General features: G+C 43.8%; 1 protein-coding gene across 13 annotated transcripts in view; it reads right to left on the reverse strand.

Annotated features, from left to right (window-relative positions):
- Positions 1-20251, reverse strand: part of nav3 (neuron navigator 3) — a 420345-nt gene that overhangs the window by 69178 nt on the left and 330916 nt on the right. For all 13 annotated transcript variants that reach the window (XM_044342743.1, XM_044342742.1, XM_044342741.1 and 10 more), the window contains 3 exons: positions 16187-17327; positions 12472-12587; positions 2565-2673 (listed from right to left, as the gene is read on the reverse strand). In XM_044342743.1, the coding sequence (XP_044198678.1) occupies positions 2565-2673; positions 12472-12587; positions 16187-17327 (1366 nt within the window). The remainder of the gene's footprint in view (positions 1-2564; positions 2674-12471; positions 12588-16186; positions 17328-20251) is intronic.

Below are 20251 nucleotides of genomic sequence, written 5' to 3' on the forward strand. Positions count from 1 at the left end.
CCCATGCGCGCACACACACACATACAGACAGACTGCCATCTGTCATGGCTGTCGGCAGCCTGGCCACCATCTTCCTCTGTAAATGGGGCAAAACACACAAAATAATAGACTGAGAGAGAAGCACGGAGACGAGTGGGGAGCCGTTGCCCGGAGAGCTGACATAAACCAATGGTTATCATTTTGTCTTCGCCTGAGCCGCAGTCTCTTCACTGTGTGTTGTTAGATTCTCAATGTTGCCCATGGCTCACAGATGGGACAGTCTTTTAAGGTGCTGGTTGTCCATCAACTCCTGAATGTCATTACATGTGTGCCAGCTGGTGAGGAAGGTGACGCTGCTTTTTTAATTAAATCCAGGAAATGTGGAGGAGAAGATGGCGTGGAAATAGAGGGAACGTCATTAATAGTTGGTGACATATCTCCCTGTTGGATCGGTGTGATAAACTGCGTAGGGTGAGCCTGAGATACAGTATCAAAATCAGAACTGCTTTTATTTGCCAAGGACACCGGATGCACAAGGAAAGTGACTTGGATAATTGGTGCTAAGACATGAAGCTGTGATCACAAAGGAAGCCTTTTTCCTTCTCTTTGGTTATTTTCAGTGGTTTTGTCGCGACATGTGTGGGTCTTCGCAGTGTGTGTCTTTTGTTTTGGCTGTGACGCATTTTGCGGGAGTTGAAGCTTCAGACTCGCCACGCATTACGTCAGTGTGAAAATAGCAGTTGAGGGGGGGGCTCTGTATAAACTGCAGCTCTCAGATGAGACGATAAAACTCTGGTTGCTCTGTTGTTCCTGCAAGGAAAATGAAACCTCCACACAGGAAGGACCAGGGCTTGAATAAAAACTCGGGACATTACTGCAGAGAGGTGACAGTACGTACTGCCCTCAATTGTTTATATTTGTTTTCAACATTGTTCCTTAAAGCTGCTATGACCAATATTTTTATATTAACAATGGATCAAATAACTACCTGTATCTGAATCTACCTACAATCATGTGTCGATTGTAGCGATGGATATAAAAGAGAATTATCACTAATTCTGCAGTTCTCCTCAGCTCTTCGTAGCGTTTTCACATCTTTTGACTCACTGTTTTGGTTTCATTGCCAGAAACGTATCGCTTTGTTCTCATGAACATTGTTTCTAGATGCAGCAGGCAGCCATTTTGACCAAAAAAGCTCCAAAAACCCACTGTACATAACTTGCTGAGCATCAAATGGCGCACAGACAAAGTTGGCTACTAGCTGGATTTAACAGCAAAAAAGGTTTCTTACAAGTTGGTGGAGACCAAAACAGAGTTAGAAGGAGAGTGAAGATTGGACTTTCATTCATCATGTGTCTGCATCTGCTTGATGTGTAATTAAGTCGCTGTTTACTGACACATATTAACTTTATAAGGCAATAACATGTCAGCACTGTGTTTATAGCTTGTTGTTCTGACCCCAAGTGGCCAAAAAAATGAATCAATGCAGGTTTAAGGTTAACCAGCTATTAATTAATTACATAGCTGGTGAGAGCTTGACTTGTTTATGACTTTCAGTGACCTTAATATGAAGCCCTCATATGTTTGTAATTGAGCATAATCAACCCAAACAAACCAAATACGATCAACTCTTCTAATTTTCTTCAGGCAAAAAAAAAGGCGAACTGTAGATGTGAATCATGAGTCTCTCAAACCTGGCTGGGTGCTAGAGCCACTGAAGGTGTGGGTGTCTTAAAATAACCACTGGCAAACCAAGCCAGCTTTCTCTGCATTTGATTTATTTCGAAAACAGTGTATGATTGAAACTGGATGATACCTGCAGAGAGCCAGGTGGGGGGTCGAATCTTTAAAGCTTTGAAACTAAGCTAATGTTGCAGTAGTGGTCAGGCTGGGCGGACTAACACTAATCTAATGCCAGTGAAAGTAGAAATAATTAAGTCAACCATCTCAGGAGCAGATGGGAACATTTTTATATTCTTATGTTTGAGTGATGAGATATAAATGATCTTATTTGAGGTGTTACATTACACTTTAGTCTTAGTTAAATAATATGGCAGCTTAAAGTTAAACTGTGCAGAATAATTCACTTCAACCCTGAAACAAGTCATTTGAGTTATATTCTAAAATTGTTTTAAAAATGTACTTTGATTGGAGGAGCTCATGTACAGTAAGACCCCTGACTTCACACTTAAAGTGACATCAGGCTATGTTTTAGGAGTGAATTACAGGGGCTGTTCAATTTTGCATGTGCTGTAGCTGCAGCCTTGACAGTACAGCAAGGTTTATATGACTGGAGGGTTGGTAGACTGAATCTAGGACTGTTTGGGAAAATTTGGACTGGGGATATGGATGGGAAATGACCATACTGTTGTATCTCTAAGACCAGAATCAGTTGTCCCTTTTAATATATGTATATGGGTTTTACACACACACACACACACTCCCATTTCAATACTCACTGTTCAACAAAGTCATTTTCTGCATTTTTTTAATAATTTTTCTTAACTTAAACTAAACCGTACAAAAGAAATCAGAGTCATTCGCCATTACCAGTAACTGATGGGCAGTACCATCTGTATGCCTACCTGTGGCTGATCTGTGTCCCCCGTAAACTGGACATGGTTTCTTCCAGGTTCTGCCGCAGGTCAGCGATGTTCTTCACCGTCCTCATGCGTCTTGTCTCAGGGTCCTCTCCTGGGGACACACATTTTATATGATTTACTAAGATGTCTGGACCTGTACCCACACACACACACACACACACACACAAAACCACAGAGCACTCCTCCAAGTGATGAGGACATCTGACATACAGTTTTTCATTAGATGTCACTGAACGTCTCAGTAGGAAAACAGAATGATTACCAATCACGATGACAGCAACATGGATGAACATCCCTAAACCCCATGCTGACAAGTTGGAAGCCATACAATAAATGAGCCTGTCAGCCAAACAGGCTGCACCGCATACAGTTCTTTTACTCTAAAAAAGGGATACATTAAAAAAAAGGGATACATTAAAATGTCAATACGCAGTATTGACATTTTTCCTTCAGGCCAACGTAGACATGTCATGCCATGACACGGTACGCTCTGTCAGTTAGTTTGGGACACAATCATGCCAGCGAAAGCAAACTCTGTCATATCTCCTCTCCTTTTCTGTCAGGCACGTCGGAAAAACGCTGCCACTTCAGTCCACTGTCTTCCTAGCCCGCCCTCCAGCACCTTGAAGCATACATCTATGAAAGCATTTCAAGTGTTTTATGCACTTCTCAGTGCCTCCTGTACAGATGAAAAACTTGTTTCACTGAGGCATTAGGCCTATTCTGAAGGAGTGCTGCTAATAAGCAAAGGGTGGGCAACATTTCAGAACTGTGAGCTGTGGGTGCACACCAAAGTATCTGCTTGTCTGCTCCAATTAAGCCTCTCTGTTAGCTCGTCAAGCTAGCCTAAATCTGCAGGCGGGTACCAAAGAATGGGTAATTAACAAGTGGCAGAGACACAGAATAGATGGTGGTCACACTGCTTTCAAGTTTTAAGGTGCTTTCAGAAGAAAACAGTCTCCACGGTGGAAATGAATGAGCCAGCAGATCTCGTACAACAAGGCGACAATGCAGCATGATGGTAAGATGAGTGGGAGAAGCTGTGTTCTGTCAGTGTACACTGATTTCAGTGCTCCGAGCAAACATACTGACAGCAAGCTACTGTGATTACAGTGACTCGGGTAAATGAGGGCAGATGGGAGCAGTAGTAGGTTGGCGGTTTGAAAAGGCCCCCAGCGATTCCTGTGGCGCAGCTCAGCACCAGCAGGAGAAAAACAGTTGAGGTGTTTATATGAAGGAATATGAAGCAGGTCAGTATTAAAAACAAGCAGAAACCCTAAAACAGGTTCCTTGGATAACTATATATTTATAAAAATCAATTTATAGTTGACTTCAGGGCATTTGGTTTCTGCTCCTTTCAAAAAGAAATGCACACTGTGCAGGAAGAGCTCCATATGTTTCTTTTTTGCCACATTGCAAAAAATGATTTCAACAGACTATCACAACATTAATAGTACATAGCTGATCTTGTACACTGGCACTGATCTTCTTGTTTTGGTGTATGCTGTGTGACAATACACATTGTTATGGCCAGTTTAGATCAAAGATTCATGAGGAGATGAGTTGAAACTTGCAACCACTTGCAATGCGCCGGTGTGCAACGTTCTGAAACCTGCCAGTTTACACCAACATGACTAGACGACAGGGTGTATCATTTCCATAGCAACAACTCTCTGTACCTCTGTTCTAACTGCCGGCTTTTCAGGCTTTTTTGTGGCTGGATACTTTGTAGCGTCTTAAACTATGAATAAGGATAGTGATAGTGAGTTACTTGCTGCAGTTGCAGTTCTAGCATTGATGAAATGGTGAAAACATAAAAAAACAAGAGGGTCGAGAATTTGTATTGCACGTTTATTGCAAATTTGTCATACAGACACGGCTGTTCCTCAAACAAACTGATGAGATGATCCTCTCTTTCCTCCGTCCAAAATTCTGCCATTTCTACTAGCTGACAGTTTGTAACTGTTGACCGGCTAACCAGCTGACTCCGCTATGAGCTGACTGGCTGTTGAAACAGGTCACTCGCTAAAACCAGCCAGTGGCGACTTGACAAACTGAGTCGCAGGCGACGCCACCAGGCAGCTTGAGCTGAGTTGAGATGAGCTAGTTTACAAGTAGCAACTTTTCCCTGCAACTTTCTAAAACGGTTTCGTCTTGTTGTGAATCTTTGGTCTAAACTGTCTTTTAGAGTCACTTGGTTCACCAGTTAGAATATTGACTTGGTGATACTGACACTGGATTTATCAAAGTCTTTTTAATAGAAAAGGAATCTCTTCTTCTGAGTTAAACAGACATGATTCATTATTGTTGTATATATTCTATATGGTCTGTTTAAGAATGTTTTACATACTGTGATTGTTATAGTTGGTGCAGCTATCTCGGCAATATAGAGAAACTTTGTTAAATAAAGATTAAATCAATGACTCACAATAGCACACAGCACAGGGACAACTGATTCTCATTTTCATTCATTACAGTTCTCTTGGTGAAAATGTTCTGGTACCCTTGGACTGAAAACTCCAGTGAATAAGCTGAAAAATGAATGCACGGACATCAAAACTGTTGAAAAGAGAATGAGTCATAGGTTTTACCCTGCCGCCAATTACAGGATTCAGTACAGGCTAACGTCAATCTCATTGTCCAACTGCAAGACCTCCAGAAAAACTCAAATATATTCATATTCAAAAAATATTTTTCTGAATGAAGTCGACATTTGACCTCAATTATACTGTACTATCACCTCACAGGGTAAAGAGCAGTCTGGTATAATTGAGATCATGTTTTGTCTTAGCAGAGCAAACAGACTGAAAGTTGTGTGAGGTTGAGGTGGTGCTACATGTTTCTGACCTCTGACCCCTTATCAGATGTCCACTCTGTGGCTAATAATTAGAAATCTGTGAGATACGTATGATCTTACACTAACCCTCAATAGAAAAAGGAAAACATGCTGTCACACTGACAAAATGTGTTCATAGCTGATGCACAGAAGCTTCTGTGCCCTGAGTTTATTCCTGTCTCTCTCTTTTGAAGACCAGCTTGGTATGCGTTAGTCATTTTTTCAGTAGGGTGCAGCTCCTTATGGAAGGCAGATCCAGCTCACCTCAAAGCATCACCGTTATCAGAGTTTCTCTCTCCCTGTAATAATTCTTCTTCTTCTCTTTCTCATGTCCTCCCTGTTCCTCTCCTCTCCTCCTCTCACCAGGGCCCCTTGGAGAAAGATCCAATTACAATCCCATTATAAAGTGACATGAGGAGATCTGGCCCTGGAGTCTCCATCGTGAACGGACACTTCATGCAACACTGAGAAGCAGCCCGAGGTTTGTGTGCGCATTTAGTTTTTTTTTTGTGCGTGTGTGTGTGTGTGTTTGAGCAATTCACTGCAGTAGAGGAGCAGAGGGCTCACCTGCACACAGTAGATGCAAGCTGCAACACAGCAGGCAAACCAACAAAGTACACACACACACACACACATGCATACACTCATTGGAGCCTCTCTGAATTAGAAAAGTAATATTGATTCCACAGCACAATACCTAAAAGCAGACTTTCAGGTATTTAGGTAACTCAGCACCCGTTTGTGGATCAAAAAGAATAGCAGAGTAAATCCCTTTCTCCTAGCTGCTTATACGCATGTATAGCTGGTCTTTTCACTTCAGTGTCTAACACTGCAGAGAGGTGAGAGGCCAGAGGCAGAGAAACCCACAAAACATTCATTTGGATTCAAGCTGCTGTCCAGCTCTTGGCCCGGTGAGGCTGTGAAGCAGCCAAACTGATACCAGGCCAGAGGGGGGGAGTCGAAAAGGGCACAGAAGAAATGAAGGTATACACACACACTCACACACACACACACACACACACGCACAAAACCACACACTTAAAGGGTGCAGAACAAACGCTGCTCCAGATAGAGTTGACACAACATAATGCAAATGACTACCGTTTGGGACTGACACATTTATACACACACTCCAGCACACATACACACACTGTACCAGTGGGTGCTCCAGTGCCAGTTCACTCTCTCTCCCCCTCTCCTTCAATAATGCATGTTAGCTTGGTACTGATGCCCCTCGCTCCAGCTGAATACTATTAGGGTACCATCCCAAGCATCTAATTATAATACACACACGGACGCCAACCCACTTTCACACAGAGAGACACACACACACAACTAGACATAACTGTATCCTAGTTTTACCCTTGTTGCAGCATTTTGTCAGCTTTAATGAAGCTTTGGCTGTCAGTCACTGGTGCACCAGTGTGGCAGCTCTCACAAGCGCACACAGATAGACGTATCCACGTGCAATTTTATGGCCCTGTTGCTGAATGTGTTTCCTAACAGGCGTTGCAGCACATTGAGAGCTTGTTAATATGTATCAACGACAACTGCTCCCCGAGGCTAAAAGCGCAAACTGCCACGACAGCAGCTGGATATTTTGAAAGCCAAATTCGACAGGGTGAAAGAGTTCTTTAAAGATGGTTATGGTTTCTCAACTATCTGGATTGATCTGGCTCACACACACATGTGCATGAGCGTACGCGCCGAGGCAAGCGTGTGCACGAAAAGAAAAAAAAAGCACCTGTGTAGTACTCACACACAGTGTAGATAGGCATGCATGCGGCACGCACACACGGTGAAAGGTGTAATAATAAGCTATTGATCTTATTGTGATTCTCAGGCAGTGAAGGGGGTGTGAGTAATAAGATCCGTGCTTTTTCAGTGGAGGATGTGTTGATTTTCCATCATCTGTATCTCAAGGTAAGTCTGCTTTATGCTGTATCATTCCTCGACCTGCTTAAAGGAAATCTGTGAGAATCAGCAATAAGCTGCTCATTGCTAAAGCTCACCCTGCTGTGCTGTACGTTTTACTTTGCTTTCACCGTAGAGTCACAATAATCGTCTCTGCTGTCACAACTACGTGAAAAAAAAAACGGTCCGTCTTATCGGCTGAACCTCCCACTCCCACTTGTCTTTCCTCTGACATCAAAGCAAGGTTTGGAGATAGGTGCTCATTCCAAAAACACAAAGCCCATCGTACCGTACAAGGGGAAATTTCACATCAAGCATACTGCATGGCGAACTCTCCCTAACTACACATTATTAGAGCTACTGACGAGGTACAGTGTGGTACTTTAACAATGCTGCGCTCACTGCACACAGAGCGCCTCATTTGCAGACTGTGACAGTGCGTGTGTGCAAGTGTCAAAAATGGATGTGTATGTGTTGGAGAGTTCTTTTTATCTGTCTGTGTCCAAGAATTCAAACTACTGCTGCTTGTGTAAACCTTTTGTGGATGTGGATGCATGAAAAACATCTGTGGGTGAGCGTGTGACTTGCATGAGGGAGGGTGTGTGCGCTCATACAGCCCGGCCTCACAAATTTCTTTTTAATGATGTCTTAAAATGCTAATAGTATGCTCTGAAAAATGTGCTTCCCCACCATGAGGATTAAGAAAATAACCAGCTTATTGAGGGCATTTTCTGCTATGATATTCTCATATTCTGTTAAATTTTGCTTCTTTAAATCTAACCAAAACGTTAGTCGCGTGAACACAACATACATTCTTTTACTTCCTGTTTAAAGTTTCCAGTTTGTGGTGATGTCATAGTAATCCTTTCATGTTAAAGAAATTTAATCCTGAAATAATTTGTGTCTAATCCACAGTTCATGCTAATTTCCTGGAATTTGCTGAGACTATGTTGACTTACGTGGGCGAGGTTGAGTGTGCAGCACCTGCTCCAGGTCGCCCAGCATGGTGAGGATCACCTCTTTATCCAGCTGAGCCGTTCCCTCGCGAGGACCTCCCCCTGAAACCTCCTCCTCTGCCCAATACCCGCCGTCCTTCTCCCTGCCTCCCCGCTTCCCGCTGCCCCTGCTTGCTGCCGACTCCTCGTCCGAACGCTCGCTGCTGCCCTCTTCATCTGTTCCCGCCTCTTCCCTGGACTTCTGCAATGGCTCGGTCCGTGGGTGGCCGCTGTATGATGCCCGCTGTGGCCGCCCACCTGCCGCTGTGCATCGCCAAGGGACAGGGATGAGGGAGTGCTCTGACTGAGACAGCACCTTGGTGAGGGAGAGCGACAAGGATCGAGCCCTGGTGCCCCGCACGCCTCCGCCCCTCGTGACCACCTCCTTCCTAGGGCTTCCTTGCAGGCTGCCTCCTGCCCGCTGCGCGGAAGATGAGTACGACGAAGAGTTCTGAGGTTGAGAGAGGCGAGGCGGCGGCTCGTCGAGCTCAAAAGAGTAGACCCGTTGCTCGCCGTCGCTGAGGAGGGTCAGGTTTGTGAGCGAGCGCTGTTTGATCCGCAGGTTGAGGTTGTCAGGAAGAGGCTGGGGAGGCCGTCGAGCTGGGCTGCCGCCCTGATACACCGAAAACTCTGCACCTCTCTTCATGTCTGCTCACTGCTCCCCTCCCTTGTTTTTGGCTTACCTCTTCGCCTCCTGTGGCTCAGTGAGTAAAACTATGCGTGCAAGTGGATCTACCTGTGCGTCCCTCTCTGTTTCTCATCTTGGTTGCGCTGTCACTGATGGAGCGGATGGAGGGAAGGGGGAACCGGAGGACGGAGGAGGCAGAGAGATGTGTCCCCACGTCCCACGCCTCCCGACTGAGGACCCGGCTTCAGAGGGCTGGAGGGAAAGCAAGCACAGGGCGAAGAGCGGAGAGAAAACCTCCCTCTCAGGCATATAGGTGGAATCCAGATCCATCCTTGAGCCAGCCCATACTCTTGGTCAAACGCTGAGCCAGACACAAACACTTATTTCTTCCACTCGTTCTCCTGTCCTCATGCTGTCTTTCTGTCTTCTCGGCTCCTCTCTCTTCCTTCACCACAGTCAGGGGCGTGGATGAATGAGTCGCTACATCTCCCTTTCCTCACTAACACGTTCTCTTTTGCTTCCTCCCTCTTGCGCTCGCACTCTCTTTATCTTTTACCCTATGAAACGACAGTCTCTTTTCATTCACTCTTATCTCTCTCCCTCCACCTTCTGTCTCTCCTTTAATTACCACTCCTCACCGCCACATTTCTCCTGCCTCCCCTCTGACTCTCTGACAGTCCCTCTCTCCTCACAGCGCAGAATGAACGAGTGGTGAAGCCGGCGAGCGGGCTCACATAGCTCTCAGTCTGCCTGTTCATTCCAGCATGCAGCCTGCAGTCCTCTCTCTCTCTCTCTCTCCCTCTCTCTGTTTCTCTCTCTTAGCCCTCCTTCTCGCTGTTCATCATCCTTTCTTTCTCTTAATCCCTCTCATTCTCTCACTTTCTGTTCAGTCCCCTCCTATTACCAAACCTTATCTTTTCTCCCTCACTCTCTCTCTCTCTCTGTCTCTCCATCTCTCTCCCTCACAGTGTGACAGTGAGTTGTTTGGACAGTGCACCTGTAAGCCTGCAGCCCCTGCTGCACCGCGCTGGCCGCCTGACTTAATTAAATGCTATCTTAAGGAGCTAAACAGCGAGACGCAGCTTATCGTAGATCAACAATGAGCCCATAGAACCAACATATTCCCATCAATCAGTGCAAGCTTTATTAGCCCTGTCGCAATTAGTCACAGCTGTCCTCCACACATGTTCTAATCCTCGTTACCAGTGGCAAGTACACACTGGAAGCTGTTGCCTCAGAAACCATAATCAAGGTAATCATATGTTTACACTGCCAGTGACTTGGGTTGCTATGTTCTGAGTGAGTGAGTGAGTGGTTCTGATGTTATCTACATATTTGTCTACAGCTACACAGTTGAGAACAGAAGAATCAGGTGTTTCTGTGCTGTTATCAAAGCCTAAATGGCTCAAAATCCATCAATAATTTCCCAGTTTGCAATCAGCGTTAACACTAATGTAACAGTTTTTATATTGCTTATCTATAAACCATTTAATGAACGGATAAATCAACACAAAAACAAAGATTTTATATATGTCCGTGCAGCTTCGATGTTCAGATATCATAACTACTGACACTGGCTCAGCTGCTATATGTGAAATGAGCAGGTCTTGTCATGTGGTATTCGTGGGTTCGCATACACTTGAATTTCCTTCTCAAAGACACATTTCTGTCCCTCTATGGAGAAAGAGTAATTAAGGATGAGAAACGACCATCAAACGTGTGACAACAAAAAGCAAGTGTTTGAAATGGACACCAAACAAAGGGGACGGTCAGTGCTGCAGTCTAATTTTATCTTTTAAATGACGGCCTTCGGAAAAGCCGCGACCGAAGCAAGACGTCTGGAATGTTGCTACTGACCTGACATCCCCAAACCTGTAATCACACGCTGTTGTTTGTGCATGCTGCGCTTTGTCGAGGCTTTCAGTTCCTCTGGATTCAGTCTGAACTTGACATCTTATTTTTCACTGAGTTAGTGTTTTGTTTGACCTCGATTATTCATATTATTATAACAAGGGAGTTTCATTCCAGGTTAAGATATCCACCGTTTGAAACCTAATTTACAATCTGAATCAGTTAAATCATTGATAAAAAAAAAAAGCACTAAAAGACTACTATATACACTGTGTATATACACGGTAGATGTGGACTAATGAATGTCAAGCAATGCAAAGATCTTCTATGTAAAACAGAATGCATGGTGTTGTGACACTGAAGGCTTCATTTGCAAAAAAGGCAAGATGCAATTGAAGCCATGTCAGTTCTCTGTGCCAGTGGAGTGTGTTTTGATGGTGCGGTGGCTGGTTTAACCTCTCATGCTGCTCCTTGTCAGGAATTTAACTTTGTGGTTAGCAGCTCCTTCAAACTAGACAAATGTCCCTCCATCCTAAACCCTCAGCTGCAGGAGCTCCAGTGCACAGATGTACACTGTCTGTAATTAAAGGACAATGAAGACATTTGCGGTCTTTTCCTTCTTGCAAACAAACACTATGTTTTGATTTTAATCAGTTGTTTTCAGCCATATGGGTTTCATGACAATAATACTTCAATAGGATTGTAAACTTAAATATACTGAGCAGGAACATATTCCTGTTGGTAAGTGATTTCAGCCTCTTATCCTGAGGACCATTCCCTTTCCGAGGCTTAAAACCCTTCTTTTACCCAGTTTTCATGCTCCTGTGCAGCTCACTGTGTGAAGTCCAGCACTCATACATGCTCTCCACCGTGGATGTGACTCAAATATCTGAAGTAATGGAACTGTCTCCAACAAACGCCACATACGAAATAACACTTTGCAAGAGCCATCCTCTTATGAGACTGAAAATGATTAATGACATATATGTTCTGATGATTACGTGTCAAATAACCGGTCGTAGTGTAGAGCAGGGATTGTAAGAGACGATGGTAGCCTGCAGGGATGTAAACAAAGGGCCACAGATGCTCCCTGTGTCCGGCTGTCAGCACTGACCTTTTCCCTTCGCTACATGAAACCAGCGCAGAGCAGGGATCTCCCAGTAAACAAAAATAGACACCCGTTAGCACATACACACCCATCGCAAACACACTCTCGTACCAACTGCACAACAGTAGAGTACATTGTGCTAGCCACAGCAGTAGCCATCCTGCAGCTACCCTTTAACCATCCTCCTTTAATGCTGCAGCAGACCCTGCATCCCGCTCTTAATCAAATGTTACAAAGAACAGCTAATCCATAATGTAATACAACGGTTTTAATCTGGGTTCGATTTTTTCCATTTCCTAAAGAAGGAGAATGCATTACCTAAACAGCTGCTTTCATATGTAGAGCAGCATTGCAGCAGCAGTGAGGTCAACATTAAATAAATATAGATGCCGAACAGCAGATGAGGGTTACGACCGATATTACAAGGGACAAATATTAATGCACAGAAGCACACACACACACGCGCTCTCTCTCTCTCTCTCACACACACACACACACACAGAGATAGAGAAATATCATATCCGCAGAGCTGCAGCGTGTGTGTTGACCTGCTATACCTGATATCTCCTCCAGGCACTGTTTGGCTGTCTTGCTGTAAACCAGCTCTCCCTTGGTGGGGCTGAGGCAGGGGTCGGCTGGGGCCACCATGGTGCAGTCATTTTCTGAGAATGTCCTAAAGGCACAGAGAACAAATAATACACAGCTGTTATAAAGACAGAGAGAAAGTAGCGAAATCTGAAAGCTATTTCTGTCCACTTCAGAGGAGACGGTTTGAAACGCTCATCATTTTTTCAACTGAAGGACGAGAGTTATCACCATTTGGTTTCAGTTTAGTACGGCATTAAAAGAAATTACTATCACATTAAATTCAGTATCACATAAATATATTATGATCTGTGGAGTGGTTGGTTGTTGGTTGTGTTTAAGGGTGATGAACCCCAGTCACGGAATGAGTTTAGAATTTGATTCTATCCTAGTATCTTTCAGTCTGTTGTCTGTGTTTCTGTGATGTTTAAACAAGAAAAGAATTTGAATTTCTGAGTTTATGTTTTAGTCTCAGTCAGATATTCAACAGATGGACACCTCAAAAGGGAGGAGAGCATGGTCTGGGATGAAACGTTTTCTGTGAGTGCCTCTCTGAGTATGTGCGGGAGCGTGCAGGAAATATGTGTTTGTGTATATCTGTCTCTCTTCCTCAATCCAGAGCTGCATCACGCTCCACTGTTTGTTTGCTGATCTGAAGAAACAAGGATAGAGTCCAACACCCTTTAAGAGATAACAGCACTACACACACACACACACGCGTAGACGTGCACAGCGAACAGCAAGAAAACACAAAACCACGCATGTACAAACTGTCAAAGAAAAGAGTAACAGCGACACAAACAAACGCAGTTAAACACAGTGGAAGATGACGCACATATAAACACAGTGAAATATGCACATACACATGATATGCAAACTAACACTTTTAACCAAACGCACCTGAAAATACTGAAACGCACACAGCAAAACTTGCATACACAAACACAGCTAAAACAAGCATGCACACGCACACACACACAAACACGAGACAAATCTGAGCACAAGCTAGTGTATAGCATTCATGCCCTCTCATATACACAGCACACACAGTAGGGAGAACCACCACCTGCAGAGCTGCAGATAAAAATTGGCTCCCAATTGCGGCAGCAGCATCAGCTTGTGACTTCAGCTCATGAGAAAAAGCTTTTTTTTTTTTTTTTGATGCAAGCTTCCCTCACCTCAGTGGATTTACAGAGACGGATATATTCTCTACCACTGATACACAGAACAATTTGGACCCCAAATATAGATCAGATATTTGGGGAAAAAAGGTGCTGCAGTAACAAATTATTAATATTTTGTTGATGTTGATTCTGCTACTTTTAAAAGGAGAAAGACTTCAGTCTTGGGCTCAAATGTCTGTATTTATGATTAAATAAACTTCAGGTGAGGCATTTTTCAAGATGATAGATAGATAAACTGTGACATTTTACTTGAACCAGTGTTTTTGTTATTTATTCCTGACTGATATAACAAAGAGTGATTCAGATTGTAGCTTGTTCTTGTGCTATCTACTAAATATTACTCACCACCTTCAGAGGTCATTACAGCACAGGTGATCTCAGGAAAAAGAATCAGCTTTGAGCCCAAAGCAAACCTTGTGTATATCTATCACTGTATTTCTATAATTCCTGATTTTTTTTTCCTGAACTGCTCAGGTCATCTTAGGTCAGGGGAGCAGGGCAGGATGCAGAAGAGTCAGTTACTGACACAGCAAAGCAGCCTCCTGTGTCAGTGTGGGTGGGGCATGAATCAATCCTGCACACCAACTGCAGCCAAGTCCTATACAACCACTCTGGTCTGTTAAGCTTGGCAGAGACAAGGACTTCAAGTGGGCGGAGAAAGAGAACCCAAACAAGAGATGATGGCTAATTGGACTGAAAATGATGGAAAATTGTGGTACAGCAGGAGGCCTTTACGCTACGTCAGCCTGCTGATGGCTGCTGGTGAGGGGGAACATTTATAGCAAGAGGAGAAGAAGATGGAGACTACAGGAACCCGAATATCTTGGCACAGGGGAAAAAGATAAAGGGGTGGCATGTGAGTCTGCACTGTACCTAAAAAACATACCCTGTTTGATTCAGCAGTGCACCACAGATGATTAGTTCAAATGTATTACAATTTCATGTGTGGAACTGATCAGCATTCACAATGACAACATTTTGTGACAGAACAGTGGATTTGCTTTGCATTTGCAATTTGCGTCGTTCGCATATACATCAATTTTGGAAAACGTTAACATGCGGCTGGAAGTTAGCAAGTTTGCTAACTCTCACAGATTCTTTTCCCCCTTCAATAAAACTCTTTATTGAATGATATGATACACAATACAATCCTGAGAAGCAAATGCCAAGTGGGAGTAAATGGAATACCACAGACAAAATAGAAAGAAGTTCAGAGAGCTATTGTCTCTTACAAGCTGTGGAATGTTCCTGGCTCGCTAGTGTATCAGCTGTTAGCTCGCCAGCTACTGTACTTCACCAGCTAACACTGCAAGCAATCTCTCTGTCACCAAGTCTCACACTTTTTGATTCTGATGGCCCCTAGAAACACAAACTTTACTGAAATCAATAAGAAAAATTCAAGCTTCTCTCACCAAATGCAGTCAGTAAATTGGTTTTCCAAGAAGTGGTAATAATACTCATATAATAATAATAGTAATAATAATGTACTAATGATCTTAATAGCTAATGTGTTTCTTTTAGTGATGATTTTAGAAAAAAAACAAAAGAGAAAAAAGTATGTTTGAGAGCAGCTCTAGTGGTTATAACTTGCATGTTCCACATCAACTTCGCTCACTGTGGCCAAATTTGGAATTTCTAGTGGTAAACTCAAAATGTTCTGTCAGAAACCTGCAAGTGACATCACACATGATGCATCCACCCACTTCCACACACATTACATTTTGCTCATTGAGTGGGCTGTCTGTGTTTTTACAGTTTCAGTTTTGGAACCCTCCCTCGTAACTGACTATCACTCACTATCTGCCCAGGAACAACAGCTGCAGCATTTTTAACTTGTTAAATGTGTGGGATTAAAATAACGCTCGAAAGAGGAACCACTGAATATGGCAAAGCTGACTCTGCACGACGGAGGAGGTAGACGAGAGAGGGAGTGAAGGGGTGAGGGATTAAGCCTTGTTTAATGGGATTCCTAACTCTCTTTCTCTCTGCGCACAAAGGCATCCCAGAGACTTTGGCGGCTCCTCCATTTTTTTCCCCTGGATTACCTCTGCTGTCGTAAGAGAAAATCAGCCCTGCTGGGCAGATTTACCCACTTCCTGCACCTCTGACGGCTGGAACGTCAAGGAACTACGCGCCAGCTGCATGCATCACAACAACACTGGTTGAATGAAGAGAAGGGGAAAGGGTTCCTGAATGCTGCCAATGTCTGGTTTCTCACATCAAAGATGAAACCCAGACAGTTAAATAATAGGCTTTGGAAAGCAAGCAGTGGATGTTAATTTGTTCCATAATGACTGTGAAGCGATGTGGAGGTGAGCAAGATGCACAATGGGGAACGCCAGCTGATCACTGGGAGTGCTCCAAGGTTTCATGGAGCGTGTGCAAGTGAATGATTCTGAATGTGTGCAGGTACGACTTTGAGAAACAGTGTCAATGTTTTGACCTTCCTGGAAAGAAAAAAAAAAACATTATATACACACAAACTCACAAACACTAATCTCACCTGTACATGAAGGGAGCCACAGTGGCAGTATTGGGGTGGTTGTGCTGCTGTTGCTGAGGAAGCTGAACAACTCCATTCCCTCCAAGAGCTCCTCCTCCTCCTCCTCCTCCTCCTCCTCCACCTCCTCCTACCAGCACCCCACTGGACCCGGACAGGGCTGAGGTGCTGGTGGAGGAGGTCATGCTGGTCCGTTTGGCCTCTGGGCCCCCAATGGAGCGCTGTATGTAGAAACTCCCGCCCTGTCCACTTTTTGTCAGCTTGGCTCTCTCTCCCTCTCCTCCCCGCAGGTTGCCACTGCTGTTTAAGGTAGCCTGGCTTTGAGTCTGGGACTGACTCTGAGGCTTGGCCGTCGTGGTGGAGGGAGTTTTAAGTCCTGGCTTAGGGATGCCGCTGGAAGCATCTTTCTTTCCCGATGACGGCTTCCCTCCCTTGGGGATGAGGCTGGCGATTTTGGAGGTCTTCTTTGTGGAGTCAGCAAACGACTCACGCTCCTCTTTGGGTGGAGAACTGTCCTTAGAAGATTTCCCAGACTTGCTTTTGTCCTCCTTGTCTTTGGACGAGGCCATGGACCTGCTACCATTAGCAGAACCCTTTGAAAATGAAGAGGAAGGGGAGGAAGAGGAGGAGGTCTTGCTTGATGCATTGAGGGAGGATGTGGGTGTCTTTGTAGGCATTTGTTTGGCTGTAGCACTGCTACTGCTGCTGCTGCACACGGACCCCATGGGCGTCAATCCATCCTCTCCGTACTCTGACAGATCATCCTCTTCCTGCAGCGCCATCTCCGCCACAGACGGTGACGTTCGCGAAGCTGATCGAGGGTTGATAAGACGGAACTTCTCCAGCATGGACCTCTGGGGTCCCCCGCCGACAGCTGACCCTACTTTTGACCCGTCGCTTCCATGTGGCTGGAGGCCTTCCGGGGTCTGGGGTGAAGGGGTGGACGAGGGCGAGTGCGTGGGACTGGCCAGCATGGACGAGGTGGCGCTGTGCTTGAGATTCATAGACTTGCTTCGCCATGACTTGCCAGAGGAGGGGGAGGGGATAGCAGAGGCCAGCTGCTGCCCACTGAGGCTGGTGGGAACCGTCCCACCGATACCGCTCCCGTTCATCCCGCCGGGTACTGGGATGCCCCTCACCGCCTCTGAACCAGGGAAGAAGAGAGAAAGACATAAACAAAGATTAATTTGATTTATTTATCGTCTGTATCCATATACTACATATCCACTTTGGTTCATTAAACTATGGAGGATCCAACATGTGCATTTTTAAAATTCATTCACATAATATTGGGGACTTCTCCTTTTTGAACCTTTTATTTTCCATTGTAGTATTCAGTGTAGTGACTAAGAAACACTGGATTCTCCTAGCAAACCTAATAATTAATACTCAAGTTTCGATTATGGCAAATTTTCAGTCTTCCTGGATTTATCTGACATGAGAAACAGCATATTCAGAAGTCACAGCTGCGTGCTGTGCTCTCTCCTTTATGGTTTTACACATATTCAGCTCAAAAGCCAAGCAAAGAGTGGGAAATTTTTTAGAGGATTTCAGTGTTGTGTAATGTAAAAATTTGAGCGCTTATTCCCAAATCACAGAGTATCAACAGCAGGTTGGATCGAGAGAAAAGATTTCACCGTTATTATTACTTTCATGTCTCGAAGGAGTGTGCGCTCAAGTCTGCTGTACCTTCCTCCTCAGGCTTCCACCCCCTGATTTACACTTCTATAGAGGCCTGTCACAGCATGTTTGCAGGTGGATAATAGCTGTTATAAGGTACAAACCACCAAGTTGTAGCCGTGACAACAAAAGAGATCAGACCGCCTGTGTTAACATGGACGGAGAATTTCAATCTGAGGGGGAAACCATCCACTCTCTGATTCACTGTTCAACGTCATCAGTCTGTGATGCTCAATAAGTTCTCAGAGTTATTTTTAATTTACTGTTTTGGTGCAACTTTCCCTGAACCTACCTACTTTAATGTTGGTAATTTTATGCCTTTCCTTGAATAATTCTCAACAACCCTCAAAGAAGATTGTATTGCATTCCTCCATGTTACACATGCAGATAAGGGTTGCACTAGCAAGAGCAGAGTGAGCTTTTCCAGTTGGGAAAATGTGAGCAGTGCAAACTCAACTCAAAAAATGACTGAAGCCAAATATATTGAGGCTTCAGCTGGTGTAGAAATTGGTGTCTATGCCTCTGATCCAGGGATTTCTTCCTGTATGATTGTTCAACATTGGTAGAAAATGGCAGCTCTAGAAGAAAGCCCTTGCTTTCTCAGGGACGTGCATGAAAACCAAAATCGCTGGAATATTTCCTGCTGTCAAATTCATAGCTGCTGAGAATATCTGGATATCACATTGACTACATTTAGCCACTTATATACACGTATAAGAAGATCTGCACACATTACAGTGGGTGGATCTTTGGTTAAATTTGACACCCTAACACTTCTGTTTGTTTATCAGAAAACTCAACAGGGCGCCTTTAACTCAAGTGTCATAATTGTGTGAAGAGCAGACATTCACCCATATTAAGTATAAATATATGGATGAATTTAAGTCAGCAGTAGCAGCACTCACTGTGAAATGTATATGTAAAGATTTATGAAAACTACAATGATACACACTGGTAATATTTCAAGCCCTTACAGACTTTATATAAAGTAGTCAATGCTGCATTATGTAAGAGCCGTTCAAGTATTAATTATGTGTTATTTTTTTCAGATTGATTTTGTAATATGTCTGTGTCTTAATACCAGGAGGCAGATGTTTTTTTCTTCATCATATTTTCAAACAATCTCTAGAGACATTATTTTATATTTTATACACTTATTACATTCACTGGTGTTTATTCCATTACAGGCCTGAATGCTGAGCTATGATGCATTAGTGCTTACTTATAGCATGTTTTCAGTAAAATGGTGCTGGGCCAAACCACACACACACACACAAACACACAGAGCACCTAAACATCCATCATGTGTGTAAAATAAATGTTCTAGCGTCTGCCACTGAGCGTTGACCTTTACACACTCCTCACTTTATTGCTGGTTGATACTCAGACCATCAGCACTTCTTTACCTCACTCCCCTCTCTCTCTCTTCTCCTCAAACACACACATACACACAGTAACTGACAGATAAACATAGTCCTTGCTTCAAATTGAGAGAGGAAGACAGACACAACAGAAAAATTGCATCTCCCTCCGGATATGAGTTGGAGGCTACTTCAGAAACAAAGAGAGGCAGACAAATAGAAAAAAAAAAAAGAAAAGGCAGAACGAGATGGGGTGAGAAAAAAAGAAGATGAAGAAGGAGACGCAGTGACAGCATGAAGTTATGTGCCATTAGAGTGTCTGGCTGTCAGTCAGCTCAGTGAGCAGGGTTCAGCTGGTTGTGAGTCACCTCCAGTTTGCAGTTTAAAACCCCTTCAGGCAGGCGCAAGAGTGGTTCGGCTTTAACTGTGGTCAGAGCCGAGACACTTCAACCGGCTTATGCATCTGACAACATCCTGTAAAAACATGCCTGAAAAGGCCTCAGTTCACTGTTGAAGCTCCGGAGTGAAAAGTGCAATTTGTCAGGCTTTAACATGTTTTTTTTTTTTTTTTACATGGTACTTTATAAAATGGAATTTGGCACCCAACAGTAAAATGTCCAATATTGGCCGGGGCATATATTTACCTCCACATCCACATTTACCTCCTCGTTCAAGACAAGCTGATGTATCGATTTATATGCCTGCCTTTAGGTCTGTGGTCACTGCTGGTAGTCAACATGTTTGAGATAAAACTGCTGCTGCTAATGCTCATGATAATCATGACTATGTTGCAGAAATCATTCCAGACAACAAAACCAGCTGGCTAGTGGAACATACTGGTCGTCACTTTTGCAAACAAGGCATCGAATCAACTGACTTCTGATAAATATGATGTTAAATATGATAAATATGATGTTTTGCAACCAACATTTACATACCACTCCTCGGCTATCTGTAAAAATGTGTATTGTGTTTGATAAGATCTTACTTGGTAAACAATCTGCCAACTCAAAACTCTTGGCCCAAG

This window comes from Thunnus albacares, chromosome 23 (assembly GCF_914725855.1).
Source record: "Thunnus albacares chromosome 23, fThuAlb1.1, whole genome shotgun sequence".
Taxonomy (NCBI): domain Eukaryota; kingdom Metazoa; phylum Chordata; class Actinopteri; order Scombriformes; family Scombridae; genus Thunnus; species Thunnus albacares.